This window comes from Archocentrus centrarchus, chromosome 4 (genome assembly GCF_007364275.1).
Source record: "Archocentrus centrarchus isolate MPI-CPG fArcCen1 chromosome 4, fArcCen1, whole genome shotgun sequence".
Lineage (NCBI taxonomy): Eukaryota > Metazoa > Chordata > Actinopteri > Cichliformes > Cichlidae > Archocentrus > Archocentrus centrarchus.
In genome coordinates, this window is record NC_044349.1 from 30,280,185 (window position 1) to 30,302,451 (window position 22,267).

General features: G+C 41.3%; 1 protein-coding gene across 1 annotated transcript; it reads right to left on the bottom strand.

Moving 5' to 3' along the window:
- Nucleotides 1-737: 737 nt before the first annotated feature.
- On the bottom strand, nucleotides 738-21,165 carry slc1a8a (solute carrier family 1 member 8a). The gene is made up of 11 exons (XM_030727800.1): nucleotides 20,856-21,165; nucleotides 17,253-17,332; nucleotides 13,658-13,873; nucleotides 11,118-11,160; nucleotides 10,836-11,043; nucleotides 10,409-10,508; nucleotides 9,070-9,303; nucleotides 7,224-7,418; nucleotides 6,491-6,625; nucleotides 6,274-6,376; nucleotides 738-4,964 (listed from the first exon to the last, which is right to left on the bottom strand). The coding sequence occupies exons 1-11, from the start codon at nucleotides 21,102-21,104 to the stop codon at nucleotides 4,800-4,802; spliced, it is 1,728 nt and encodes a 575-aa protein (XP_030583660.1). The 5' UTR covers nucleotides 21,105-21,165; the 3' UTR covers nucleotides 738-4,799.
- Nucleotides 21,166-22,267: the final 1,102 nt, after the last annotated feature.

Sequence of the window (22,267 nt, forward strand, 5' to 3'; positions counted from 1 at the left end):
GCAACACTGAGATGGTAGGTCAGAATTTAGGGTAAACAACATGGAAATGAACTGTTTTGGTCATTATTTTACCCAACCATTTATCCATTACCTTTGACATGACTGCTCTTTTATTATCAAACTTTGAGCTATTTATTACTTGTAGCTCACCACTTTATCCATGAGTCACATATTTTTTTACATACTGCTGATTTATTTTTCCCCTCTTTGTTCATTAAAAACAATAAGGTAAAAAAAAAAAGCAAGTTCTGGCTTTCCACATACGGGGTATAATGAATGCGGCATATTTTTGACTTACTTTGGCATATGTACAGAATGATGCTAATGAAGAAGGAAGAATGTAGGTAGTAACACATGTTTATTTCAAATACAAATAAACATATATCACAAATAACACACCATATAAAAAGAAACCAAACCAAACCAAAGAAAAACCCCCAAAAAACAAATAATATACAGTATGTACAAGATGCAATTTAATGAAGACTATGCTTCAGTAATAGCTGAAAATGCTAAAGTTTGTTGGGCTGATGGTGTGCGTTGGCAGAAGAACATTGAGGTTAACAGTCAATATTTACAGTTATGGTTAGACGTTTACATCCACTCATCATAGGCATGAATGTCATGGTAATTCTGGGCTTTTAAATATTTCTTTGAACTGTTCTTTTTCCAGGGTGGAATGATTGTACAGCACACATCTTTAATGGCTTTAAACAAACAGGAATTGGATGCACAAGTTTGAATTTATTTTGGATTTTCTTTTAATCAACACAGGGTCAAAATTATTCATACAGGCTCAAATAATACATACATACACTCACTTAAATCTTTTAATAAGTGGCACTGAAGGTTTCTCTTTGAAGGCATAAAAAGAATTTGTTTGACAGCACTTATTGGCATGGCCAGTACTCAGAACAATGGGAAAATCCAAGGAACTCAGTAAAGCTCTAAGAAGGAGATTTACAGATGTGGGCAAAGTCTCTTGGAACAATTTCTAGACAACTGGAGATTCCAGGATCATAACCTGAAACAACTGTATGTAAGTAGAGGTTATTTGTCAAGGTCTCACATTCACATGAGGAAATTGGTTAGGACATTCAGGAACAACACAGGAACCACTAAGGCTCAAGCCTGCCATGAACTGGAAGCTGCTGGAACACCAGTGTCACTGTCCACCGTGAAGCAAATTTTACATCACCATGGACTGAAATGGTGCCAACCAAGAAAGAAGCCCCTCCTCCAAAATTTACATATTTGAAACTTGGACAGGATTGAGCGTTCCAACAGGACAATGACCCCAAACATGAATCAAAACTGGTTTTGGAATGGATAAAGCAGGCTAATGTTAAGCTTCTGGAACAGTCTTCCCAAAGCATCAACCTCAACCCTGTTGAAAATTTGTGTACTACGGTGAAAAGTCGAGTCTGTGCCCAGAAACCAATCAATTTACATGAAACTCTACCAATTCCACCAAGAAGAGTGGTCAAATATCCAGCCAGCATTATGCCAGAAGCTTGGTGATGGCTACCAAAAGCATCTGGTTGAGGTGCAACTTGCTGAGGAACATTTAACCAAACATTATTTGAGCCTGCATGTATTCTTTTGACCCTGCATGAATTCGAGAAAATAAATTCATACTTTAAAGATGTATGCTCTACAATCACCCACCCACCTGCAATCCCACCCTGGAAAAAAGAACAGTTCACAGAAACCATTAAAAGCCCCCAAATTATCACGACATTCATGCCAATGATGAGCGTATGAAAACTTCTGACCGCAGCTGTAGATTAAGGCAGGTCTACGTTTTCACACTTAACTCAAACAAAACTACTACTTTAAATCACAGACATTCGGGGGCACTTCAAATAGGTTAAAGAGCTTTATGTCATCCACTGAACTTTAATTCATGCAACATACAAATCCTTTTTTTGAATTCTCCTTCTCACTCTTACCATCAGCCCTAAAGATAAACAAACTGTCATGTTTCATCATATTTGTGTTTTCAGCAATGAATCCCAAAATCGAGGTAATCTGCACAGTTAAGAGGTAACTGAGAGGTTTAAACACAGGTAATCACTGGTACATAATTATAAAACATCAACAACACTTATGAATCATTGTGCAAAAAAAATCCCCTGGGATCCATGATGCTTAGTTTGATGAATTTTTTACCTTTGAATTTGGACATGTTATTGAGGATAAGGGAGGAAATTAATCCAGTTGAAAAAAACTGTGCTCTCAGATTACTAATTTATACACACTGATTATTTTTTACTCACTATTGTGCTATTGATTTAATATTGTTTGCTTTATAAAGTTGGGCCTTTTTAAACATGTTGGCTGTGGTCCTGAGGCACACCTTTTACTCTGATGACAAATGTTCTCCATTTCTGGTTTGTGTTACACTTGTCACAGTTTGAGTACTGCTTGGTGAGCAACTGGTGAGTGTTGGCAGATAATTTGGGGACTTACATGGAAACTACAGGTGACTGCGGCAGTCTGCCAGTGACCAAAACAATTACAAGGTGGTTTTTGGTGCAGCACCCTCTTTGTGACTGATTTCATCCAGCAACAACCAGCAACGTCCAGTAACCATTCACCAACTGGCCGGCGAATACACGTTTTCCTTTGCAACCCCCAGTTGCAAAGGAAAACGTGTATTCATAGATGTATTATTTAGATGTTAGATTCAACTCATTGTCATTGTGCGCACAAGGTACACAACGAAATGATGGTTCCAGATCACTCATCCAGAGACGAGCATCTGCGGTCATGCAGCCAGAGACCGGCACTACCGTTAGGAAATATGGTTTAAGCGTCTTGCCCAAGGACACAACGCAGTGCAGGGACAGACTCGAACCTGCAACCTTCCGGCTGCAAGGCAAGCAGAACCAAGCTACCTACTGCGCCACTGCCACTGTGTATAACATCATCCAGCATGTATCCAGTACTGGTAGCCTCATCATGTCATCTTGGGTTCACAGTATATATGCTGTCTCCCGCTTGTTGTACAAAATGGAAGACATAGCACATACAATAGTATAACAGCCCATACCCCATACTGATGCTCATACTCCATACTGAGCATGGAGTATGAGCATCAGCTGCGCACATACTTGAGCCATATAATGCTGATGTTTCTGAAAATTATGCAGAACTCTTTTCATTAATCCTTACAGATGAATTAGTAATTTGAGAGCACTCATTTATTGCCTGCTCTTCATCAAACCTCCTGGGTGTAACAGAAAACTGACTTCTATAAATTCAGGTGGTTTTGTGGCTCCAGAGGCCCTCGATAAATCACCGAAAGTAACATAATCTATTCTGATTGTTTAGCAGATCAAGGGCTGACTGAAGACCAAACTAAAATCTGTTCACTTTAGCTGCAGCGGTCATCGATAAAATTCCCCAGATCCCTACAGCACTTTGTTTACGTTGCAATATTCAAGTCAAAACAAAAAAAAGAAGAAAATAATGCACCTCAACTTCACATGAAGTCAGTGAGAACGCATGCCAGCATGCTAGTATATACAAAGCAAACAGAAAGGTTGCATCTATAAGATGAAGAGCACTTGGATTCATTCATTACTCCTTAACCCTTCACCCAGTGTGAGCACTGGGCACCAGCCAATCAGACCACCGTTCAGTCAAAGTGTTGTGGAAGTGCTAATATCTGGGAGGTAAGAGAGAACAAACATCCATATAGATGTCTGTTCTTTAGTAGATAAGACCTGCTGTGATCCAGTATGGGTTTTATAAGCTGTCTTCTGAAAAACTATCCCAAAATAAAGGCCAGTGTGTTCTAGCAAGTCTAAATTATCTTCATATTGATCCATGTTTCCACCTGCAACATCAGGATGTAGATTTCTGATATGAAGCCAGATAAAATGAACCCATCGTGAAAGGGGAACTCATTATAGCTGCAGGACATACAGTGGTCATCCAGGAAATTATAGTTCAGCAATGCAGAAACATTTTGGTGGTGTTGAGTTGGTGATACCTAGCCATTCTAACCACATGGCGGCTATGATGATCATGGCAACACAACCTCATTCATTTCAGCTGCAGAGGACCAAAAAAAGCTGATGTCAGAGGGATTATGTTCACTGCAGTAACGTATCCACCAGAATAAGCAATGCCTCACATTAACAAACGTGTTTCAGAACCAAGTAATTAAATCACCCTTTTTTTTTTTTGACCAGTAGTTGGAGGAACTTGCAGATTTCCCTTTGGAGGTGTATTCCAGGTGGTACAGATGAGGCCCCTTGTATCATGTTCTGCAACAAATTTTACAAAATCGTCCACCAGCTTGGAGAGTTTATTTTAAAAGGAACCTATTCTGTTTCTTCTTATTTTCTGTCATGTATTGATTGTTGTTTGCATTAAATGTAAAAGTAATCCCAAGGAACCAAAATCAAAGCTTCGGACCACTCTGTGCAGCAAGTATGGGCAGTACAGCTCACAAGCAATGGGTTCTGCAGGCTTCCAGATGATGGCCAATCAGATCAAAATGGGTTTCTATCCCAGTGGGCCTTTAAGAGACAGGTGATACAAAAACTTGCTTGAGACAATGGATGAACTGAGGGGCTGCTGGAGAGCACCTCTCACCCTCCCTGTCCTTGGTGAGCAACAGAAACTCAGAATAAACCACAGCTCCAGATAGCTGCATCAAACTGGCACCAAAAAGGATATTTCTGCACAGAATTCACCTCTTCTTAACATTCCTGTGAGGATGGCACAATGATGTCTCACCAAACTTGGGCGGACTCTTTTAAGGTGAGCTGCTCCACTCTCTCCAGTCACACCTGGCAGATGTTGTAGTAGACGGTATGTGCGTGCATCTGACTCACGGAGTCACCCATCGACTCACACGTGCAGGCTTTGTGTGTGTGGATCTCTGTCATTTGCACGTCGACTGTGTGGGATTTGTTGTGCGGAGTCTGCGTCCCGTAGGATGGCACAGACTGCAGAGGAAGCACAAAAACATGTTAGCCTCTTACTGCAGTGAGGTCAACGTGGTCAACAGTAAGCTAGCTGGTAACTGCTCTACCCCTTCTTTCAGGTTGCATGCAAGCTACACTAACAATGTTTCAACTCCAGCTTGCAGACAAGAACATCCACCTTCTCACAAAGAGGTATTAAATGTTTAAGTAACTGAAATAAAGGTAACACTCCTCATAAAACTTCAGAAATTACTTCATAAAATGTTGATTAGTACTGATAAGTTGACTCAACCAGGAAGAGGTTCTGGATGTGTTGTCATGCCTGTGGCTGTCTATTAATGGATTGTTCTGCCTGGCAACATGGAGCTTTGGGTTCAGCAGAGATGGGCGGAGCCAGTCTGAGGCTCAGCAGGATCCAGGATGACAGTCGGAGCTTCAACCTGTTGTGGTTGTTGGTCCAATCTGAGCAGACCTGCTGCTGTAATCTAATTAAGTCCACGGGCATGAATGAAGTAACAGCTGACAGGCTCAGATTTATACTTAGCAGGTACATACAGAGATATGTGGTCTGTCTCCAGAAAAGCTGCTCATGCAAACAGAGCCATATAAATGAATCAAGGCCAAAAACACAAAAGAGCACATCCACTTCATTCCCAGCCAAACTCCTGGACATTTTCTTTCTCTCTGACACATAAATGTTTTCAGTGTCGCACATGAAATTGTTGAATTCATGTCACATTAAAATGATGATGTTACTTAGAACTCTGAGTCAGTTTTATAAATTTGTTGTTGGGTGTTTTTGAACTATTTTCTATTGAAAATGGGCTTAAATGATTTGGAAATCACTACATTCTGTTTGTATTTACCTTTTATACAGCACCTTTTGGAAGATGTTTTTGGAAAAAGGACCATGCAGGTATACAGCTGTGGTCAGGAGTTTACATCATACACTCATAGAATGTCGTGGTAATTTGGAGTTTTCAGTGATTTCTTTTTCCACGGTGGAATGATCGTACATCATGCATCTTTAATGACTTTCAAAAACAAGAATTGGATGCTCAAGTTTGAAATTTTTTAGGATTTTCTCTGATCAACATTGGGTCAAAAATATATATACAGCCCAAAATCACCATGATATTAATGCAAATGGTGAGTGGATGTAAACTTCTGATTGCAGCTGTAAGTAAGTAGTCAGTATGTTGGGATTGTAGATACAGTAGTAATTGTCAAAGAATAGCTCTGATGTTTGTCCTGGAGGAATGATTTCATCCCTGAAACCTGTGTGTTGGATGAATGAAAGCAGAGTTTCTGTGTTCAGTGACGTTTTTACCTTTCCTGCTGTGCTGAGGGGGAAGTCTTTCCGACAGAGATGGGCAATGATTCCTGCTGCCAGGGCGTCGCCAAGGACATTGATCATGGTACGAAACCGGTCTCTGCAGAGGGAGATGCTATGAGACCACCTCATTGAGGAATTATTTCATCCTTTGAAAAGAGAGTGCAAAACAGTGCTTCTTCATAAGCACTTCTTCATGAGCACTTTGACTTACAGGATCCAATCAATGGCTACGATGAGGGTGATGTCATCTGGCGGGAGGCCCACTGATGTGAGTACAATCACCATGGTAACGAGACCAGCCTGAGGGATCCCGGCAGCTCCGATGCTGGCAGCTGTAGCTGTGATGCTGAAAGATGGACGGACATGAGGATGGTTAGAGACCAAATCTGAAATAAAATGAGCTGACAGCAGACTTCCTGTTTAACCCTGGTTACATAAAAGACAGCTGGCCTGAATAGTTTACTTATTCTGCTCATTTCCAGCATTGAATTTTGATTCTGGCACTCCAGCAGACAGTAGAGTAGCTCTGAATGATTACTTATGCTATACAGGAACTTTATCCAGCTCTGCAGTTCCTCATGTGTATGAAATTATAATTCTTAATTCCTGTATCTTTAAGGGACCCCTACCTAAAAGTCCACTTTCTTCTGATTGGTTAATATTTGAAAGCCTGCTGAGGGGCATTAACCAATGCTTATAAACTGTGCTCCTGATGCATAGTGGGCACTGAGCCTGTAGTAGTGGACAACCATTTAAAGAAGAAGTATGAATAATGTGTGTCCATGTCAGGACATTTTATTATATGAACATTTATTATTTGAACATTTAGGGTATGTTTTCATAAAGTTTTAAAAGTTTGCAGTGGATATGAAGGACAGAACAATCTGCATGTGGGTCATCTCAACAGGCACACAGATTAAGTGAAAGTATCTGTTTCATTTTACCTGATGGTGACCAGCTGGCCAAAGTCCAGCTCGTAGTCATTAACCTGAGCAATAAAGATGGCCGCCACTGCCTCATAGAGAGCCGTGCCGTCCATGTTGATGGTGGCGCCCACTGGGAGGACAAAACGAGCAATCTGCCGGTCCACGTGGCAGTTTTCCAACAAACACTTCATGGTGATGGGCAGTGTGGCAGAACTGAGAATGGATGACATTCAAATAAAACATTAGTAGGGATTTATTCTGCTCTGTATCTTTACTCGCTGATTCTTCTAGAGTAGAGCATGAGCCATTTTTTAAGAATAATCCTAATTTACAGTTGTAGTTATTGGGCCTGACTTGTGGTGAATGATAAAACTTTCATGAGTAAATAATAGTATAAGAAATGCTCAATACTGCGCAGTACTGTTGCCAGTATTGCGCTCTTCTGGACAGAGATCTCGGATGTCGTTCCAGGAATCTGCTGGAGCCACTCTCCCAGTTTGGGGGTCACTGCCCCGAGTGTTCCGATTACCACAGGGACAACCGTCAACTTCATGTTCCACATCCTTTCCAGCTCCTCTCTGAGTCCTTGGTATTTATTGAACTTCTTGTGTTCCTTCTTCTTGATGTTCCTGTCACTTGGTATTGCAACGTCTATCACTACAACCTTCTTCCTTTGTTTGTCCACCACTACGCTGTCCGGTTGGTTAGCCACCACAAGTTTGTCTGTCTGTATCTGGAAGTCCCACAGGATCTTAGCTCTGTTGTTCTCAACTACCCTTGGGGGCGTGTCCCATTTTGACCTCGGGACTTCCAGGTCATACTCGTCATGGATGTTCCTGTATACTATGCCGGCCTCTTGGTTATGGCGTTCCAGGTATGCCCTGCCTGCTAGCATCTTGCACCCTGCTGTTATGTGCTGGATTGTCTCAGGGGCATCTCTGCACAGCCTGCACCTGGGGTCTTGCCTTGTGTGATACACCCCAGCCTCTATCGTTCCTGTGCTTAGAGCTTGTTCTTGTGCTGCCATAATTAGTGCCTCTGTGCTGTCTGTCAGTCCAGCCTTGTCCAGTCATTGGTAGGATTTTTCTATGTCAGACTCTTCTATCTGCCGGTGGTACATGCCATGCAGAGGCCCGTCCTTCCATGATGGTTCCTGTTTTTCCTCTTCTTCTTTCTCAGGTTTCTGCTGCCTGAGGTACTCACTAAGCACATGATCCTTTGTGGCCATCTTTCTAATATTTTCATGGATCTTTGCTGTTTCGTCTAGGATAGCAGTTCTGACACTCACTAGCCCTCAGCCACCTTCCTTCCGCTAAGTGTACAGTCTCAGGGTGCTGGATTTGGGGTGAAACCCTCCATGCATGGTAAGGAGCTTTCTTGTCTTGATGTCAGTGGCTTCTGTTTCCTCCTTTGGCCAGCTTATTATCCCAGCAGGGTAACTGTCAACTGGCAGGGCATAGGTGTTGATAGCCCAGATTTTGTTCTGCCCATTCAGTTGACTCTTCAGGACTTGCCTTACTCTCTACAGGTACTTGGAGGTTGCAGCTTTCCTAGCAGCCTCTTCATGGTTCCCATCTGCCTGTGGGATTCCAAGGTACTTGTAGCTGTCTTCAGTGTCTGCAATGTCACCTTCCAGTAGTCCAATCCCTTCAGTTCTGGCTCCTCTCATAAGCCGCGTTTCCATATGGAACTACTCAGCATGACTCGACTCGCCGCGGTTTGAAGGTGTTTCCATTAGTATCTCGTACAAGGTTGCAGGTACTTTTTTTGTACTCACTCACCCGGAGTCCCACCCTTTAGTTGTACATTACTTTAAGATAAACCTCATCAAATCTGTGGAGGAGCACATTAAAGCAGGGCTGACCTGGAGGATGTGGCCAGGGCGATGACCATGGCCTGCAGGAGGCCACGGATGTATCTGAAGGGGTTCTTCCTGGTGAGGAGGAAGTAGAAGAGAGGAAGGAGTATGAGTCCATGGACAAAGAGGCCGGTGAGCACAGTGATGCCGTACCAGCCCAGCTTCTTCCCCAGTGTGCTTGGGTCCTGCATGTCCAGGATCTTTCCTGCTACCAAAAAGATGATCCCAAATGGGAAATACCTGAGACAACAGAACACACAAAATTGAGTCATTCAAGGAGCTAAACATGTGAAGTTTGTTCTTGAAGCTAAAGGTAAAATCCTCATCATTAACATTTTCACAGCCCTTTCAGTGCAGGGAGCAGGATTTTAGTCCATTTGATGGGGGAGTTTTCAATCACAAGATATTTTCCCATATGAAAAATGTGAAAAATGAAAACTGTGGTACTGTACCAGGTGTGATCAAAAACCTTACAAGATTTAGATTTGGCTAATCTTGCATTCAAGATCAAGATTTTTAGATCACTCCACAGATGTCTTGTTATGTCCCCTTGTACTTTGTACCTCCACAATGAGCGTTAGATCTTATTTTCACTTTTGGGAAGTGAATGAAGTCAGAGGGAACCAATTCTAACGTTAGTGATCGAAGACTGTGTTGGTGTGGCCAAAAAGCCATGAGCACTGGAACTTGACACTGACAGTCCAATCCTGGGGGATGAATTTGAAAAACAGGATCTCTGCAGTGTTTCAGATCTAGTGCACACACAGAGCTTTAACGCTGTGCTACTATTTGAAATCTGCTCAGGTGCCAAAGCTGCAGCATGGTGGAATCTCTCAGCATGAAGGGCTACCAGCACGTTTATACAATCTTATATTCATGAGTTTGGATTCACAAAATCCCCTCTGTGTCAGGGGACGACTGTGAAGACAAAGTGGGCCTGATTACCCCTGCTGCTCATCAAAATTATGAAGAAACTACCAGGTTAATTTTTATGTCACTTTTATATCACCTCTTGTTGGAATACTGAGATTCAGTTTAATGAAAATACCAATAAGGTCAAATAAATCAATCACTACAAGCTTTTATGTCTCACTTACACAGTAAATCTTTCACTGTTGATACAAACACAGGCATAGAAAGTGGCACACTTATAATTCAGACTCTACATGGCCGGGAGAAAACAGAGCACTTCACTGTCAATGCAATGTTTTTGCTCAACCTTTCAAATTAAAGCTGAGATCCTGCACTTCAATTACGTCTTTTTTTCGCTGTAAAATTATTGTGGAGGTGAACTAAGCCAAAATCATTCCTAACTGTATGACTGTACCCTGAGTTTTTGTCTCACCACACAGCAGCATTGATGATCTTCATGACACACTCATTAATGCACTGACAGACGTTCACCAGTGGAGCTCCTCGCTCTCCCATCCTGCCCAGCAACAGACCTGCAGTGCACATAAACGGTGATTATAGATTTAGTTCTAAAAATGAAGTAAAATGGGTCTTGACCACCAACCTTAAAGTGGATCTATTGTGTGTCCTTTATTTTCTGTAAAATACATACTGTATATACTCTTACTATGGCGGATGCTCATGTTCACACTAAAGAAGTAATCCCTGTGAGCTAAAAGGTCAGACTTAAATGGAGCTGGAAATGAACAGCTGCATTTTTGTAGCCTCACTTCTGGCTACAAAAAACTATACATTAGCAGAGAAAATGCTAATGCCAGGGTTTCAAAATTTAGGATGTTTCCAATCCCAAACTTGCTCACCCATGGTTGCGGAGAAGATAACGATGCCGAGGACGTTCATCTGCTGGCTGCTGCCTGGACTTGTTTTGTATATGACATCAGGAGGAGGAGTCAGCTCAAGGTACACTGTCCGGCCTTTGGGGTCGTTGTCATCAGGGATGACATAGATGAAGTCAGCTTGAATGGCTTTAGTTGGAACTTTGAGGATGGGAATCAGGTCTGTTTTGTACTGAAGAAACAGCATCACATTTAGCTAGAAAATGTTTAGAGCATTAAAGAGGTCATACTCTTCTTTTGTCTTACCTGCTGAAACGTGGCCTCGATCAGGTTGGAAGGAACCATGTTTCTGTGAAGAAAAAATAAAATGACATGGTTACCATTCTTGTTAATAAAACACTGTTACATGCTGAGTTTTGTTTTCTGTGGGGTTTTTCCAGGGACTCTGAGAGAACCAACTGCCTCAACAACATGTGAGCATCAGCATTTGATAAATGCCCAACCAAGTTCCTCCTGCCCTTTCCATCTTCTGCATAACAACCTGAACAGGAGTGTAGCTGTTTTCCATGTCTCTTTGCTTTTTCTTCTTATTTTTATTTTGGAATAAACTTTATTTAGTAACACCACTTGGCTGACTCCCCTATGATGCTCCCTGTCAGTCAGGACGCATACTGGGGGCTCATCTGGGATTCAGAACTGGAACTTTTTGTATCCCAAGCCAGAATCATTCCCCTATATCAATGGGTTACATTAAAAAAATTTCCCATTAAATATATCATCAACATTGTGAGGAAAAAATAGCTTTTTATTCAATAATATCAACAGATGTAAGCCGTGCTATAGACTGGCAACCTGTCCAGGGTGTACCCTGCCTCTCACACTGTGGCAGCTGGGATAGGCTCAAGAGAATGGATGGATGGATCAACTGATGTAACATTCTTCTGTGGAAACCATAAGCACAGACCTATTATTGGAAATTGTCATGTTTAAGCAGTAATAATTCACTGCGATTTTGGATAATTTCTCACAGCCTCTGACAAATTTTTGATCACATTTCCATGAAAATCTAAGTTTCAAGATATTTGAGGGTTTATTTATTATGAACTGTAAATTAAAACAGCTATCCATACGCATGTATTCCTTATGAACCATTCCATGATGAATTTGTGTGCTCAGGATCATTATCCTGTTGGAGGGTTCATTTTAGCTTTCAGACAGATAACCTCACATTATCTTGATTGAATAAAAACAAACAACCCCAAATCAGAAAATTTCCACCATCATGCTGCCTGGGAGTGCCTGAAAATGCCTCAGTGTTCCCAGATGAGTTAGCAGAGGTGGCTAGGAAGAGGGGGGGTCTCACCTTCTTGGCTTAGACTGCTGCCCCTCTGACCCAGACCCGAAAAAGTTGCAGAAAATGCATGGATGGATGGATGGATAGATGGATGGATGGATGGATGGATAGATGGATGGATAGATGAATGAATGGATGGATGGATGGATGGATGGATGGATGGATGGATGGATGGATGGATAGATGGATGACGGATGAATGAATGGATAGATGGATGGATGGATGAATGAATGAATGGATGGATGGATGGATGGATGGAAGAGTCAGTGCTCATCATGATTATGTGAGTATCTTGTGTCAGTATCTTTAACCTCCGCTGGTGGTTTATCTTACTGGACACTGACAGAACAATTTACAGCAATCAACTTTTGTACTTTTTTGAAACCCTAACAAACAGCATGAACAGCAACATCCAAGATGTAATTGTGAAAGCTGAATTTTTCTGAAAGCCCTAATATACCTGACCTAGTACAGAAGTACAGAAGTGCTGGTAAAAATAAATAACCAAGTGTAGATGTCTCATACTAGCTAAACACAGCTGTTTATAAATACTTTAATAAATATGGTAAAAACATAGAATGAAAAGTATCTAACTCAGCTGCAGTAAGGAGAAAAGAGGAAGCAGACATGGGAATCTTTCCATGTTTACCCTCCACAGGATGACTGTCTGCACCTCGACCCTTTGCAGGGAGGGGTTCATCGCCTCAGAAGGTAAACAATCCAACTAATCTTTCCAAAGTGGGCGTGTCCTTCAAACAAGGCACGAGAGTTTGGTCTGCCAACGTGCTGCAGCAGAGATCACACCGCCACTGACTCTGTTAATCTATCACTTATCCCTGCAGGATTACCAAAAATATACTGATCAGCTCTGCATTCTAATTGGATTTATGTGTGTGAGAGAGAAAGCGAGAGAGTGTGTGTCGGTGTGTTTTCTACGTTTTGTTGATCTCGGTTCAGTTGAATGGTGGCTAGATCAGAAAGGATGTGTTTCGGATGGTGATCTCTAAAGCTGCGTGCACGTTTATATGCTGTTGTGCGCCAATCCTTGTTTCCCAGAATCGCTGAAGAGTGCAACAAGCCCACGGGGACAAAACAAATGCATTAACAGGAAATATACTGAGCTGAAACAAACCAGCACAATTCTTTTAACAAGTGGAGTGACAGTGTTATCCTCCAAAGCAGCAGCACCTGAGGTTCATGGGTATTCTGTGGGTGTTTGGTGACAAGTATTTCTGCACTTTACTGCAAAACAGAATGAAATTTAACACCTGTTCCATCATCAGATGAATCTCAAACACATTTTTCATACAACTGTCATCCTCGCCAGTAAAATGTTTTTTGAGTTTCACATCTTAATTTTCTAATTTCCAGTTTGTTTTGGTTTCATTATTTCATTTACAGTTTGCTCCTCCAAACACACAGAACAACTGTCACCACCCAGATAAACGACAGACCACCCCTGAATCCCCAGCTGATTTGTGACCGGTCTCACCTGATGAGGTCGAGCAGGGCGTCAGCTGAGGTCATGACAGGCCCACCACCCAGCCGGTTGCTCTCCATCTCCGTCCCAATTCCTGGTTTGATGATGATCACGAGCACGATGCCAACCACCACGGCGATGAAGGTGGTCCACAGGTAGTATGTGACAGTGATGACGCCCATCCGGCAGCATGCCTTTGACTCCATCGACGACAAACCCGACATTAAACTACACGGCAGGGCAAAGAGAGGGTAACATGGATCCATCAACAGAGAACTTCAGTTCATTTTTTGTTTTCATTTAGCACCAAATCACAACATTAGGCGCCTAAAGGTGCTTTATTTTGTATGGTAAAGACATACAATAATAGAGAAAAAACCCCAACAATCCCATAACCCCCTATGAGCAAGCACTTGTGTTTCTTCTTCCCACTGTCACCAACAATAATGCTTGTTTAAATGCAGAGTGGTGTATAAACACAGAGTGAAAAGAGCTGAGTCAAGAAGAAACACTCATCATAGAAACCCTCCCAGCAGCCTAGGCCTATAACTAAGGGGTGGTTCAGGGTCACCTGATCCAGCCCTAACTATAAACTTGATCAAAAAGGAAAATTTTAAGACTAATCTTAAAAATAGAGAGGGTGTCTGTCTCCCGAATCCAAGCTGGGAGCTGGTTCCACAGACGAGGGGCCTGAAAGCTGAAGGCTCTGCCTCCCATTCTACTCTTAAGTATCCGAGGAACCACAAGTAAGCCAGCAGTCTGAGAGCGAAGTGCTCTGTTGGGGTGATATGGGACTATGAGGTCTTTGAGGTAAGATGGGGCCTGATTTTTCTAGGCCTTGTATGTAAGAAGAAGGATTTTAAATTCTATTCTGGATTTAACAGGGAGCCACTGAAGAGAAGCCAATATGGGAGAAATCTGCTCTCTCTTTCTAGTCCCTGTCAGTACTCTAGCTGCAGCATTTTGTATCAGCTGAAGGCTTTTCAGGGAGCTTTTAAGACAGCCTGATAATACTGAAGCCTACAAGTAATAAATACATGAATTAGATTTTCAGCATTACTCTGAGACAGGATGTTTCTAATTTCAAATAATGTGCAAATGCAAGAATACCATCCTACATACTTGTTTAATATGTGCATTGACATAACCTGGTCACAAATGACTCCAAGATTCCTCACAGTGTTACTGGAGGCCAAAGTAATGCCATCATATTTTCTATGTCTAAGGTTTGTGGGGTCGAGGACAATAACTTCAGTTTTATCTGAGTTTAGAAGCAGGAAATTAGAGGTGATCCAGGTGATTATGTCTTTAAGACAGCCCTGCAGTTTAACTAATTGGTGTGTGTCATCTGGCTTCATGCGTTGATAAATAAAGGCAGGTGAAATAGGTCAAAACAAATCCACCTGCACCATGGTGCTGACTGAGCCGTACTGGATAAGAAAGTGTATAATAGATTTGGGTCTTTCTTCAAACTATTTGACTTAAATCTAGTTTTGTTCTAGTAAATGAAAATGACCTATAGGGCCATACCTGATGGGCTGCACCGCACTAAAACCCTGTTCTGGCATTAGAAAACTCCTCTGTGGATTCACCCTGTGGCGGTATTGCCTACCGATGTCCATTTTGCTGCCCACAGCTAGCTGTGTGTCAGAGTCTCTTTTTGACTTTACTAAATACAAGCAGCATCACATAACATGCAGAAAAGGTGAAATTTATGCACACATTTATGCATGTGTCACAATTCAAATAACTTCATTAACGTCATCTTCCACTCACAGATTTCAGGTTTGCATTAAATCAGCTGTTCTCAGCATAAATCATGAAACACTGGATGTTCCCATGTGTTTGTGTAACATTACACATATAGAGAGATTTTAGTCTTGCTAATGCAAAAACTGAATTACTAATTCAGTATTTGTGATTTATAAGTGATGCCACCAGTACTTATGCTATTCTTCACCTCTTATTTGACATTTACTGTTTCATGTCAGTTTCTTTTGTTTTCAGTAGATCTGCACTTTACTGTTACTATTTTATTTATTATTGATTGAACACTTACTGTCATTTCTTGTGTAGCTGTCACAGCTATTTTGCAGAAAGAGAGTGACTGCTGTTGTGCCAGCCTATCATGTACCATGCCATAGAGTAGCACAACCTCTGTTATGGTGTATACATGCTTAACTCAGTGGTTATGTAGGAGCTTAAGTCCTTGGAGATAAATGTACATATTTAGCCACATTGAAGATTCTTTTTTTTTCCTGCAGAATCTTCATTTGTGCCACATTACAGCAGCTTAACTAACACCATGAAGCAGCGACCGGACTGGACTTTGACATTTCTTTGTGAAAATTAAAAAAAAAAAAAAAAAGTCCTGTAATGTCTTCCAACAACACAAGGTTTGCAATTTTGAATTTCCAAGTATTCTTCCTGATTCAACCACAAATCCCTTGCGGGCTGCATCAGGAAGGGCATTTGGTGTGAAACGTCTGCCAAATCAAACATTTTTTTAGAAACTGAAACGTTTGATCCTTAAATGTCCTTTACACAACAATCGAGTGGTCCCGCTGTAATCGCCTGCTGATGGATTTAGTCTCATTGAGAAGGATCAATAGTTCCTGGAAAATCATTGACACAAAAACTGCCCTTTCTTAACAAATAGATTAAATGTTTTATCCAAAATAACTGCCTTTGAATTCCTTATATGTAGTTTAACATAACTTGAATGTTACATATTTAAAGACTCGGGAGAGTTCAAAGTTAGCCCGACCCGCAGAGAAACAGCACATAGGAAATGAAGCAGGCTGAAAAGAAGTGGGATGATCCTTTAAGGTGCTTTTAGAAAACAAGAGACTTAACATTTTGGCCTTTTAAGAGCGCCATAGAGAGCGTTCTCCTCTCAGTCACATCACTGTATTTACACCAAACATGTAAATAATTTGTCAAACCTGAAAGAAGGGTTAGGGACCTGTTCTGTTTCTTTATTATCATTATTTTCTGTCACATACAGTAACAATAGTGGATGTTCATATGGCCAGAGTTTCAAATAATGAGATCAGCATTTGTACAAGTAATCCCTGCAAGCCACAAACTCGGGCTTCACATCGCTCTAAAGGTCATATTCTTACATGGTCATCTACGGTTGTGAGCACAGAAGCCTCACGAGCCTGCTTCTCCAACCTTCTGTTTAAGAGGAGCATCCAATTAGGAGAAAGTTAGTTCAGTAATGTAACAGAGAGTTAGTTTGAAGGGGGAGGAGCTAAAATAGCCTATTTCAGATGTTTCAGACAGAGGATGAACCAAGGGGCTGCACTAAGGCCCAGTATAAGATAAAAAAAGGATTATTTGATTAGGATTATTCTCACCCCGTGACAGCTGGGATAGCCTTCAAAGCCCACGTGGTTTACTGGATGGATGGATTATTTGAACTGTGAATCATACTAAGCTATTCCAGTACAGCCCAAGAATACAAATTCAGGTCTAAGCAAAACAGCCCACTGTAAGGAAATCCAGTTTTTATAAGACTCCCTACAGAACCCGGACTGTTGTAAATCCTTTATCGATGGCAATATTTTTCTTTGTCCTGCTGTTTGTCAGCACATTGACCCACCTGGATGTGATGAGAGGAAGGATGAGCATTTTCAGCATCCTCATCAGTAGCTCACCAGGAAAAGAGAAGTAGATCTTGGCCTGTAGAGACAAAAAACAGTCAGCACTTTAAAATAACAAAGCTTTTGATATGCAATCTGTTAAAGCTAAAATATTCAGGAGTCCAACAGTCAGGAAATACAAAGTTAAAGAGGTAACACACATGTATGGAAGTCCAGTACTGTGAAAAAGGAAACATGACCGGATGCTCAACACTTCTCTTTAGGATTTGGTGTAATAACACTAAAAATTAATGTGACTTCTTCAGTAATTTGACATTTTGCATTTTGGACCAATTCAGCACTTATAATTTGGTCCTGAAAGCTGCAATGAAAAGCTCTGGACTTGATCTTTATTAAGTTAAAAGAGCTGATATTGATTTTCATGCCTGATTGAAAAGTCAAAGTGCATCTCTTCCTTCTCACCCTACCACTGCACCCAGCAGGTGCAAACTATCATTTTTGACTGTGCAGAGACTCACCTTCAACAATTACACCACGCAAAAACCCCGCTGTGATCTAGATTGCTACTAAATTTACACCTTTGAAGCAAATGTAACCGATTTTAGCCTTGGTGGCCGTAAACCATTTACAGGTTTGTTAGACCTCTAATCAACAAGAAATTGCTCAGAAGGTAAACAGAATCCATGGCTTAAATTAGGTTCTGTGTAACAGTTTGAAAAGATCACACTATCTAAGATACAGGAAGTAAAGAGTTACACACTGGACAGTTGAATTAAAATATGATGCACACAGAGCTGAATTATTTTAAACTTAATAAACAGCAGAAAGTTTTACACGACACTATTTGTCAACACAGTCTGAATTACAGCACAAGCGGATTTCCAATCCTCTGCTTTTATTTTACACTCTCCAGCCACTTTGTTGGGTACACCTGTTTGACTGCTTGTTAATGCAAATATAAAACCATCACATGACAGCAACCCAGTGCATCTAGGCATGGAGACCTGCTGAAGTTCAAACTCATTCATCCAAATCACTGAATTCAGGTGTTCTAGTCACTTCCATGGTCACATGTGTATAAACCAAGCACCTAGGCATGCAGACTGCTTCTACAAACATTAGTGAAAGAATGGGTCACTCTCAGGAGCTCAGTGAATTCCAGCGTGGTACCTTGAGAGGATGACACCTGTGCAACAAGTCCAGTTTTGAAATTTTCTCACTACTAAATATTGCACAATCAACAGTTCATTGTATTATAACAAAATGGAAGCAATTGGGAATGACAGCAACTCAGCCATGAAGAGGTAGGCCACATAAAATCCCAAAGTGGGGTCAGTGGATGCTGAGGAGCATAGTGCACAGAGTTCGCCAGCTTTCTACAGTCAATCGCTACAGGCCTCCAAATTTCATGTGGCCTTCAGATGAGCTCAAGAACAGTGCATAGAAAGCGTCATGGAATGGGTGTCCATGTCCGAGCAGCTGAATCCAAGCCTTAAATCACCAAGTACAATGGTCAAAAATTCCCATAAACACTTGTAAACCTTGTGGAAAGCCTTCCCAGAAGAGTTGAAGCTGTTATAGCAGAAAAGGGTAGGCTGACATCATATTAAACCCTATGGATTAAGAATAGGATGTCACTTAATTTCATATGCATGTGAAGAGAAAACATTTGGCAATATCATGTATATTGCACCAGAGGTGGCTGAAATCTAAATCCATCTCTAGTCCCAGAACAGAGGCCCCTAAAATCTGACCACAGAAAAGAGTGTAAAGAACAAAAGTCTTTACAGTGACGACAACAACAACACGTATTGAAAGCAAAATAGTCTCTTTGTATAGCCATTAAACTCTGACGTCATGCCTCATGTTGAAACATGCAGCAGAAAAGGACAGATGTTTATCTGTTAGTTTGGATCTGTGAGGAGTTGCTCATCATAGAAAAGAGTTTGCTAACATATGTGAAGCGTCCAGTAAGCAGTTCAGACTCATTATAGTCATCCCCCTGAACATTCACGATCACAGTGCTGCCTTTTATTGACACCTTACTTATGTTTATTTAGTTAATTTGGAATAATGGGGTGGATTGACAAAGCGTGGGCCAGCACATGTGCCCCGAGCCCACCTGAGTGTTATCTCCATCTGTGGTTAAAAACAGTCACTGTTTGTTAGGACCGATTTCAAAAGTCTGTCCTTCCATGATGTGGAACAGGTCATTCGTGCTTTCATGAGTGACTGTGACGATAACTCTCTTCTCTTTCCCTTTTGTCATTACCTTGACTGCAGATGGTTAAAAATGTAGTTCTAAAACCCCAGTCCATGCCTCGCTTCATTCACTGACCGAATGGTACATGTTGAAGTTAATCAAAATATTAGATAGAGTCAATTTTATTGTCATTTCTCAGTACAAGGCAACGAAATGCAGTTAGCATCTATCTATCTATGTCTATATCTAGTTGTCCTGATGTGGTGCGGTTTAGTGGGCAGCTATGAGTGAATTGAGGAGTTCAGCAGTGTAACAGATAGTGGGAAAAAGCTTTTCCTCAGCTGAGTGGTTCAGGCACATTTCACTTTCAAGTTCATCAACTGAAAAAAGTTAAGGTAGCTGTGTAGTGCATGGGCCACAGGCATGTGAGAATAAATGAGTGTCTCAGCAAATAATGTAAATACTGTCTATGAGTACTCACAACGGTCTAAAAATGCAGGTCATTCATTGACTTTTCTGAATTTATTTACTATTAAAAAACACTGAACTAAGTTTGTATAAAGTGCAATTAACTTAAATGAAGTAGAACGCTTTTACTTTAGTACGCTCCGATAAGTTCACATTTTTTTTAATTTATTTTTTTTTGGGGGGGGGGGGGGGGGGGGGGGGGGGGGGTTAGGGTTAGAAATAGGAAAGTTTAGGTAGTTGATTTGTATAATCTGACTTGGATAAATAAAGCTGAGTATCATCTGCATAGCAATGAAAATGTATGTGGAGTTTTCTAATAATACTGCCTAAGGGAAGCATGTATAATATAAACAGTATTGATCCCAGCACAGAAGTCTGTGGAAGCTGTGTGTTTTACATGGTTTTCACTTTTTTCCACAAATAAATACAGAAAAGAAATGTAAAAAATAAACAAAAAAGAAAAAGCAACAACAAAAACCAAGCAAACAAAAAGGTAAATATCAGCACAGGAGATTTAAATTTAAAGGGATGCATCTTCATAAGTCCAGGCATGTGATTGGTCAGTTACAGGAAAGTGTAAAGATTACATTTTAAATGAAATATCAACAGAAAGAGTTTTTGTGTTATGTTATTGCTGACTATAAATGAAAATATAAATGTGAAATTTTACATCCAGACGGGGCGTTTAAAGGAAGCTACAGAGCAGAAAACTGAGGGAATGAATTAATGGGAAAAGTGTTGGACAGTATCAGTACAAGAGCTTAAAAGGTGAAGTCTTGGCAGGTAAATGCTGACATTAACACTGAAGGTGACCTGGCAGGATATTTAAAGGAAAGTATGTAAGAAGACATTTTGAAGTGAAATTGATGTACCGACAATGAATGTAACGTGAAACTTTAAAGCTGAAATTTTAACGTCAAGTGAGTTGTACCTGTGTAGACATCTGACTTCCTCTCAGCATGAAGCCTAATGTGCAGCCGGTGATCACAGAGATGACTGACAGCGTGAGCAGCCCATTCCTCCTACAGAAATCCTTCACAGTCCCAAGGTCCCCCTTCACTATCTTCAGGAGGAAAGTCTTGATTTGGTCCCCCATCGTCCTCCCTGCATCTCCAGGAGCATACGAACTGTTGTCAGAGCGCACCTCCTCTTCGCCACTCGGTAACAGAAGCTCCTCCATACCTCCAAATATCCTTGAGCGTTTATATATGTGTGACTGGCAGGCAGACAAACCTGTGAGACCCAACCTTTTCCACTAAAGGATTAAATGATCACTGATCAGAGTCGAGGCAGCTCTCCAGGCAGCCAGGCAGACTTACAGGACTAAGAGGCTTAAAGAGGTGGCGGAAATATCACAGGCCTTTGTTGTGGCATCTGGTACTGCTGCTGGACTCGGCCCTGTTGTTGTTGTTTTAGGTTTTACTCCTTTTGGCAGAAGAGTCTGGGTGAACAAGGGTCAGAGGATCCTTCAGCTTTAGACAGAGCTGCTGGACACTCATTAAGCTTTTACTTCATGAGCTCAAATCAGGGTCAGCATGACTGCGCATGACACCTCAAGGAGGAAATATTAATGAACGTTTTGGTCAAAAAATGTTCACTAACAGCTATATTTTTTTTTCTCCAGAAAGATCTGATCTTCAGCAAAGTCTCTCTCTCTGTAGTTGGATTTTTAAAATTCAGCATGTAAACACTGTCAAGATGACCTCCTGGAAATAATATTTCTCCTTTATCCAGATCGGTGTCTGTTCCTGCTCTGGAGCTCGTTCGTTTCATTCCACTGAAACAGCTTTTGTTTGACGCAGGAGAATGTTGTGTTTTGCTGATGCTGGACCTGATCGCTGCCTTTGACACTGCTGGCCATCACATTTTGCTCAATAAGCTCAGATATTGGGTAGGTGCATCAGGATCTGCTTTGGCAGAACAATCTTTTTTCTGTGGGGGGGGTTCTGTGACAGGCGTCAGGTTTGACGCACTCTAAATGTGACAGGTGGACAAATAAATATATTAATTTAATTTTATATTATAAATGGGCAAGTGTAAGGATTTGAGTGAGTTTGAAAAGGCCAAATTGTATTTATCCAAAGTGGTCAAAGGAAGGAACAGTGGTGAACCAACAACAGGGTCATGGGTGGCTGAGGCTCACTGATGCATGTGAAGGTCGACTGTGTGGTCTGTTGCAGTTTATTGTGTACGGGGCTGCACAGCTGATGTGATGTGAGCATCAGAACAGGACCACGGAGCAATGGATGAAGGTGGTAAACCACTTTTTCCATTCACATCACGTGAAGGGCTGGCTGCGTGTGATGCTTTGGACAATGTTCTTCTAGGAAACCTTGGGACCTG

Excerpts from the sequence above, each read along its gene's own strand:
- slc1a8a (XM_030727800.1), bottom strand. The coding sequence starts at position 21,104 with ATGGAGGAGCTTCTGTTACCGAGTGGCGAAGAGGAGGTGCGCTCTGAC. Across the intron at positions 11,044-11,117 it reads TCGAGGCCACGTTTCAGCAG|TACAAAACAGACCTGATTCC; the intron begins GTAAGACAAAAG and ends CTGTTTCTTCAG. Across the intron at positions 10,509-10,835 it reads TATCTTCTCCGCAACCATGG|GTCTGTTGCTGGGCAGGATG; the intron begins GTGAGCAAGTTT and ends TGTGCACTGCAG.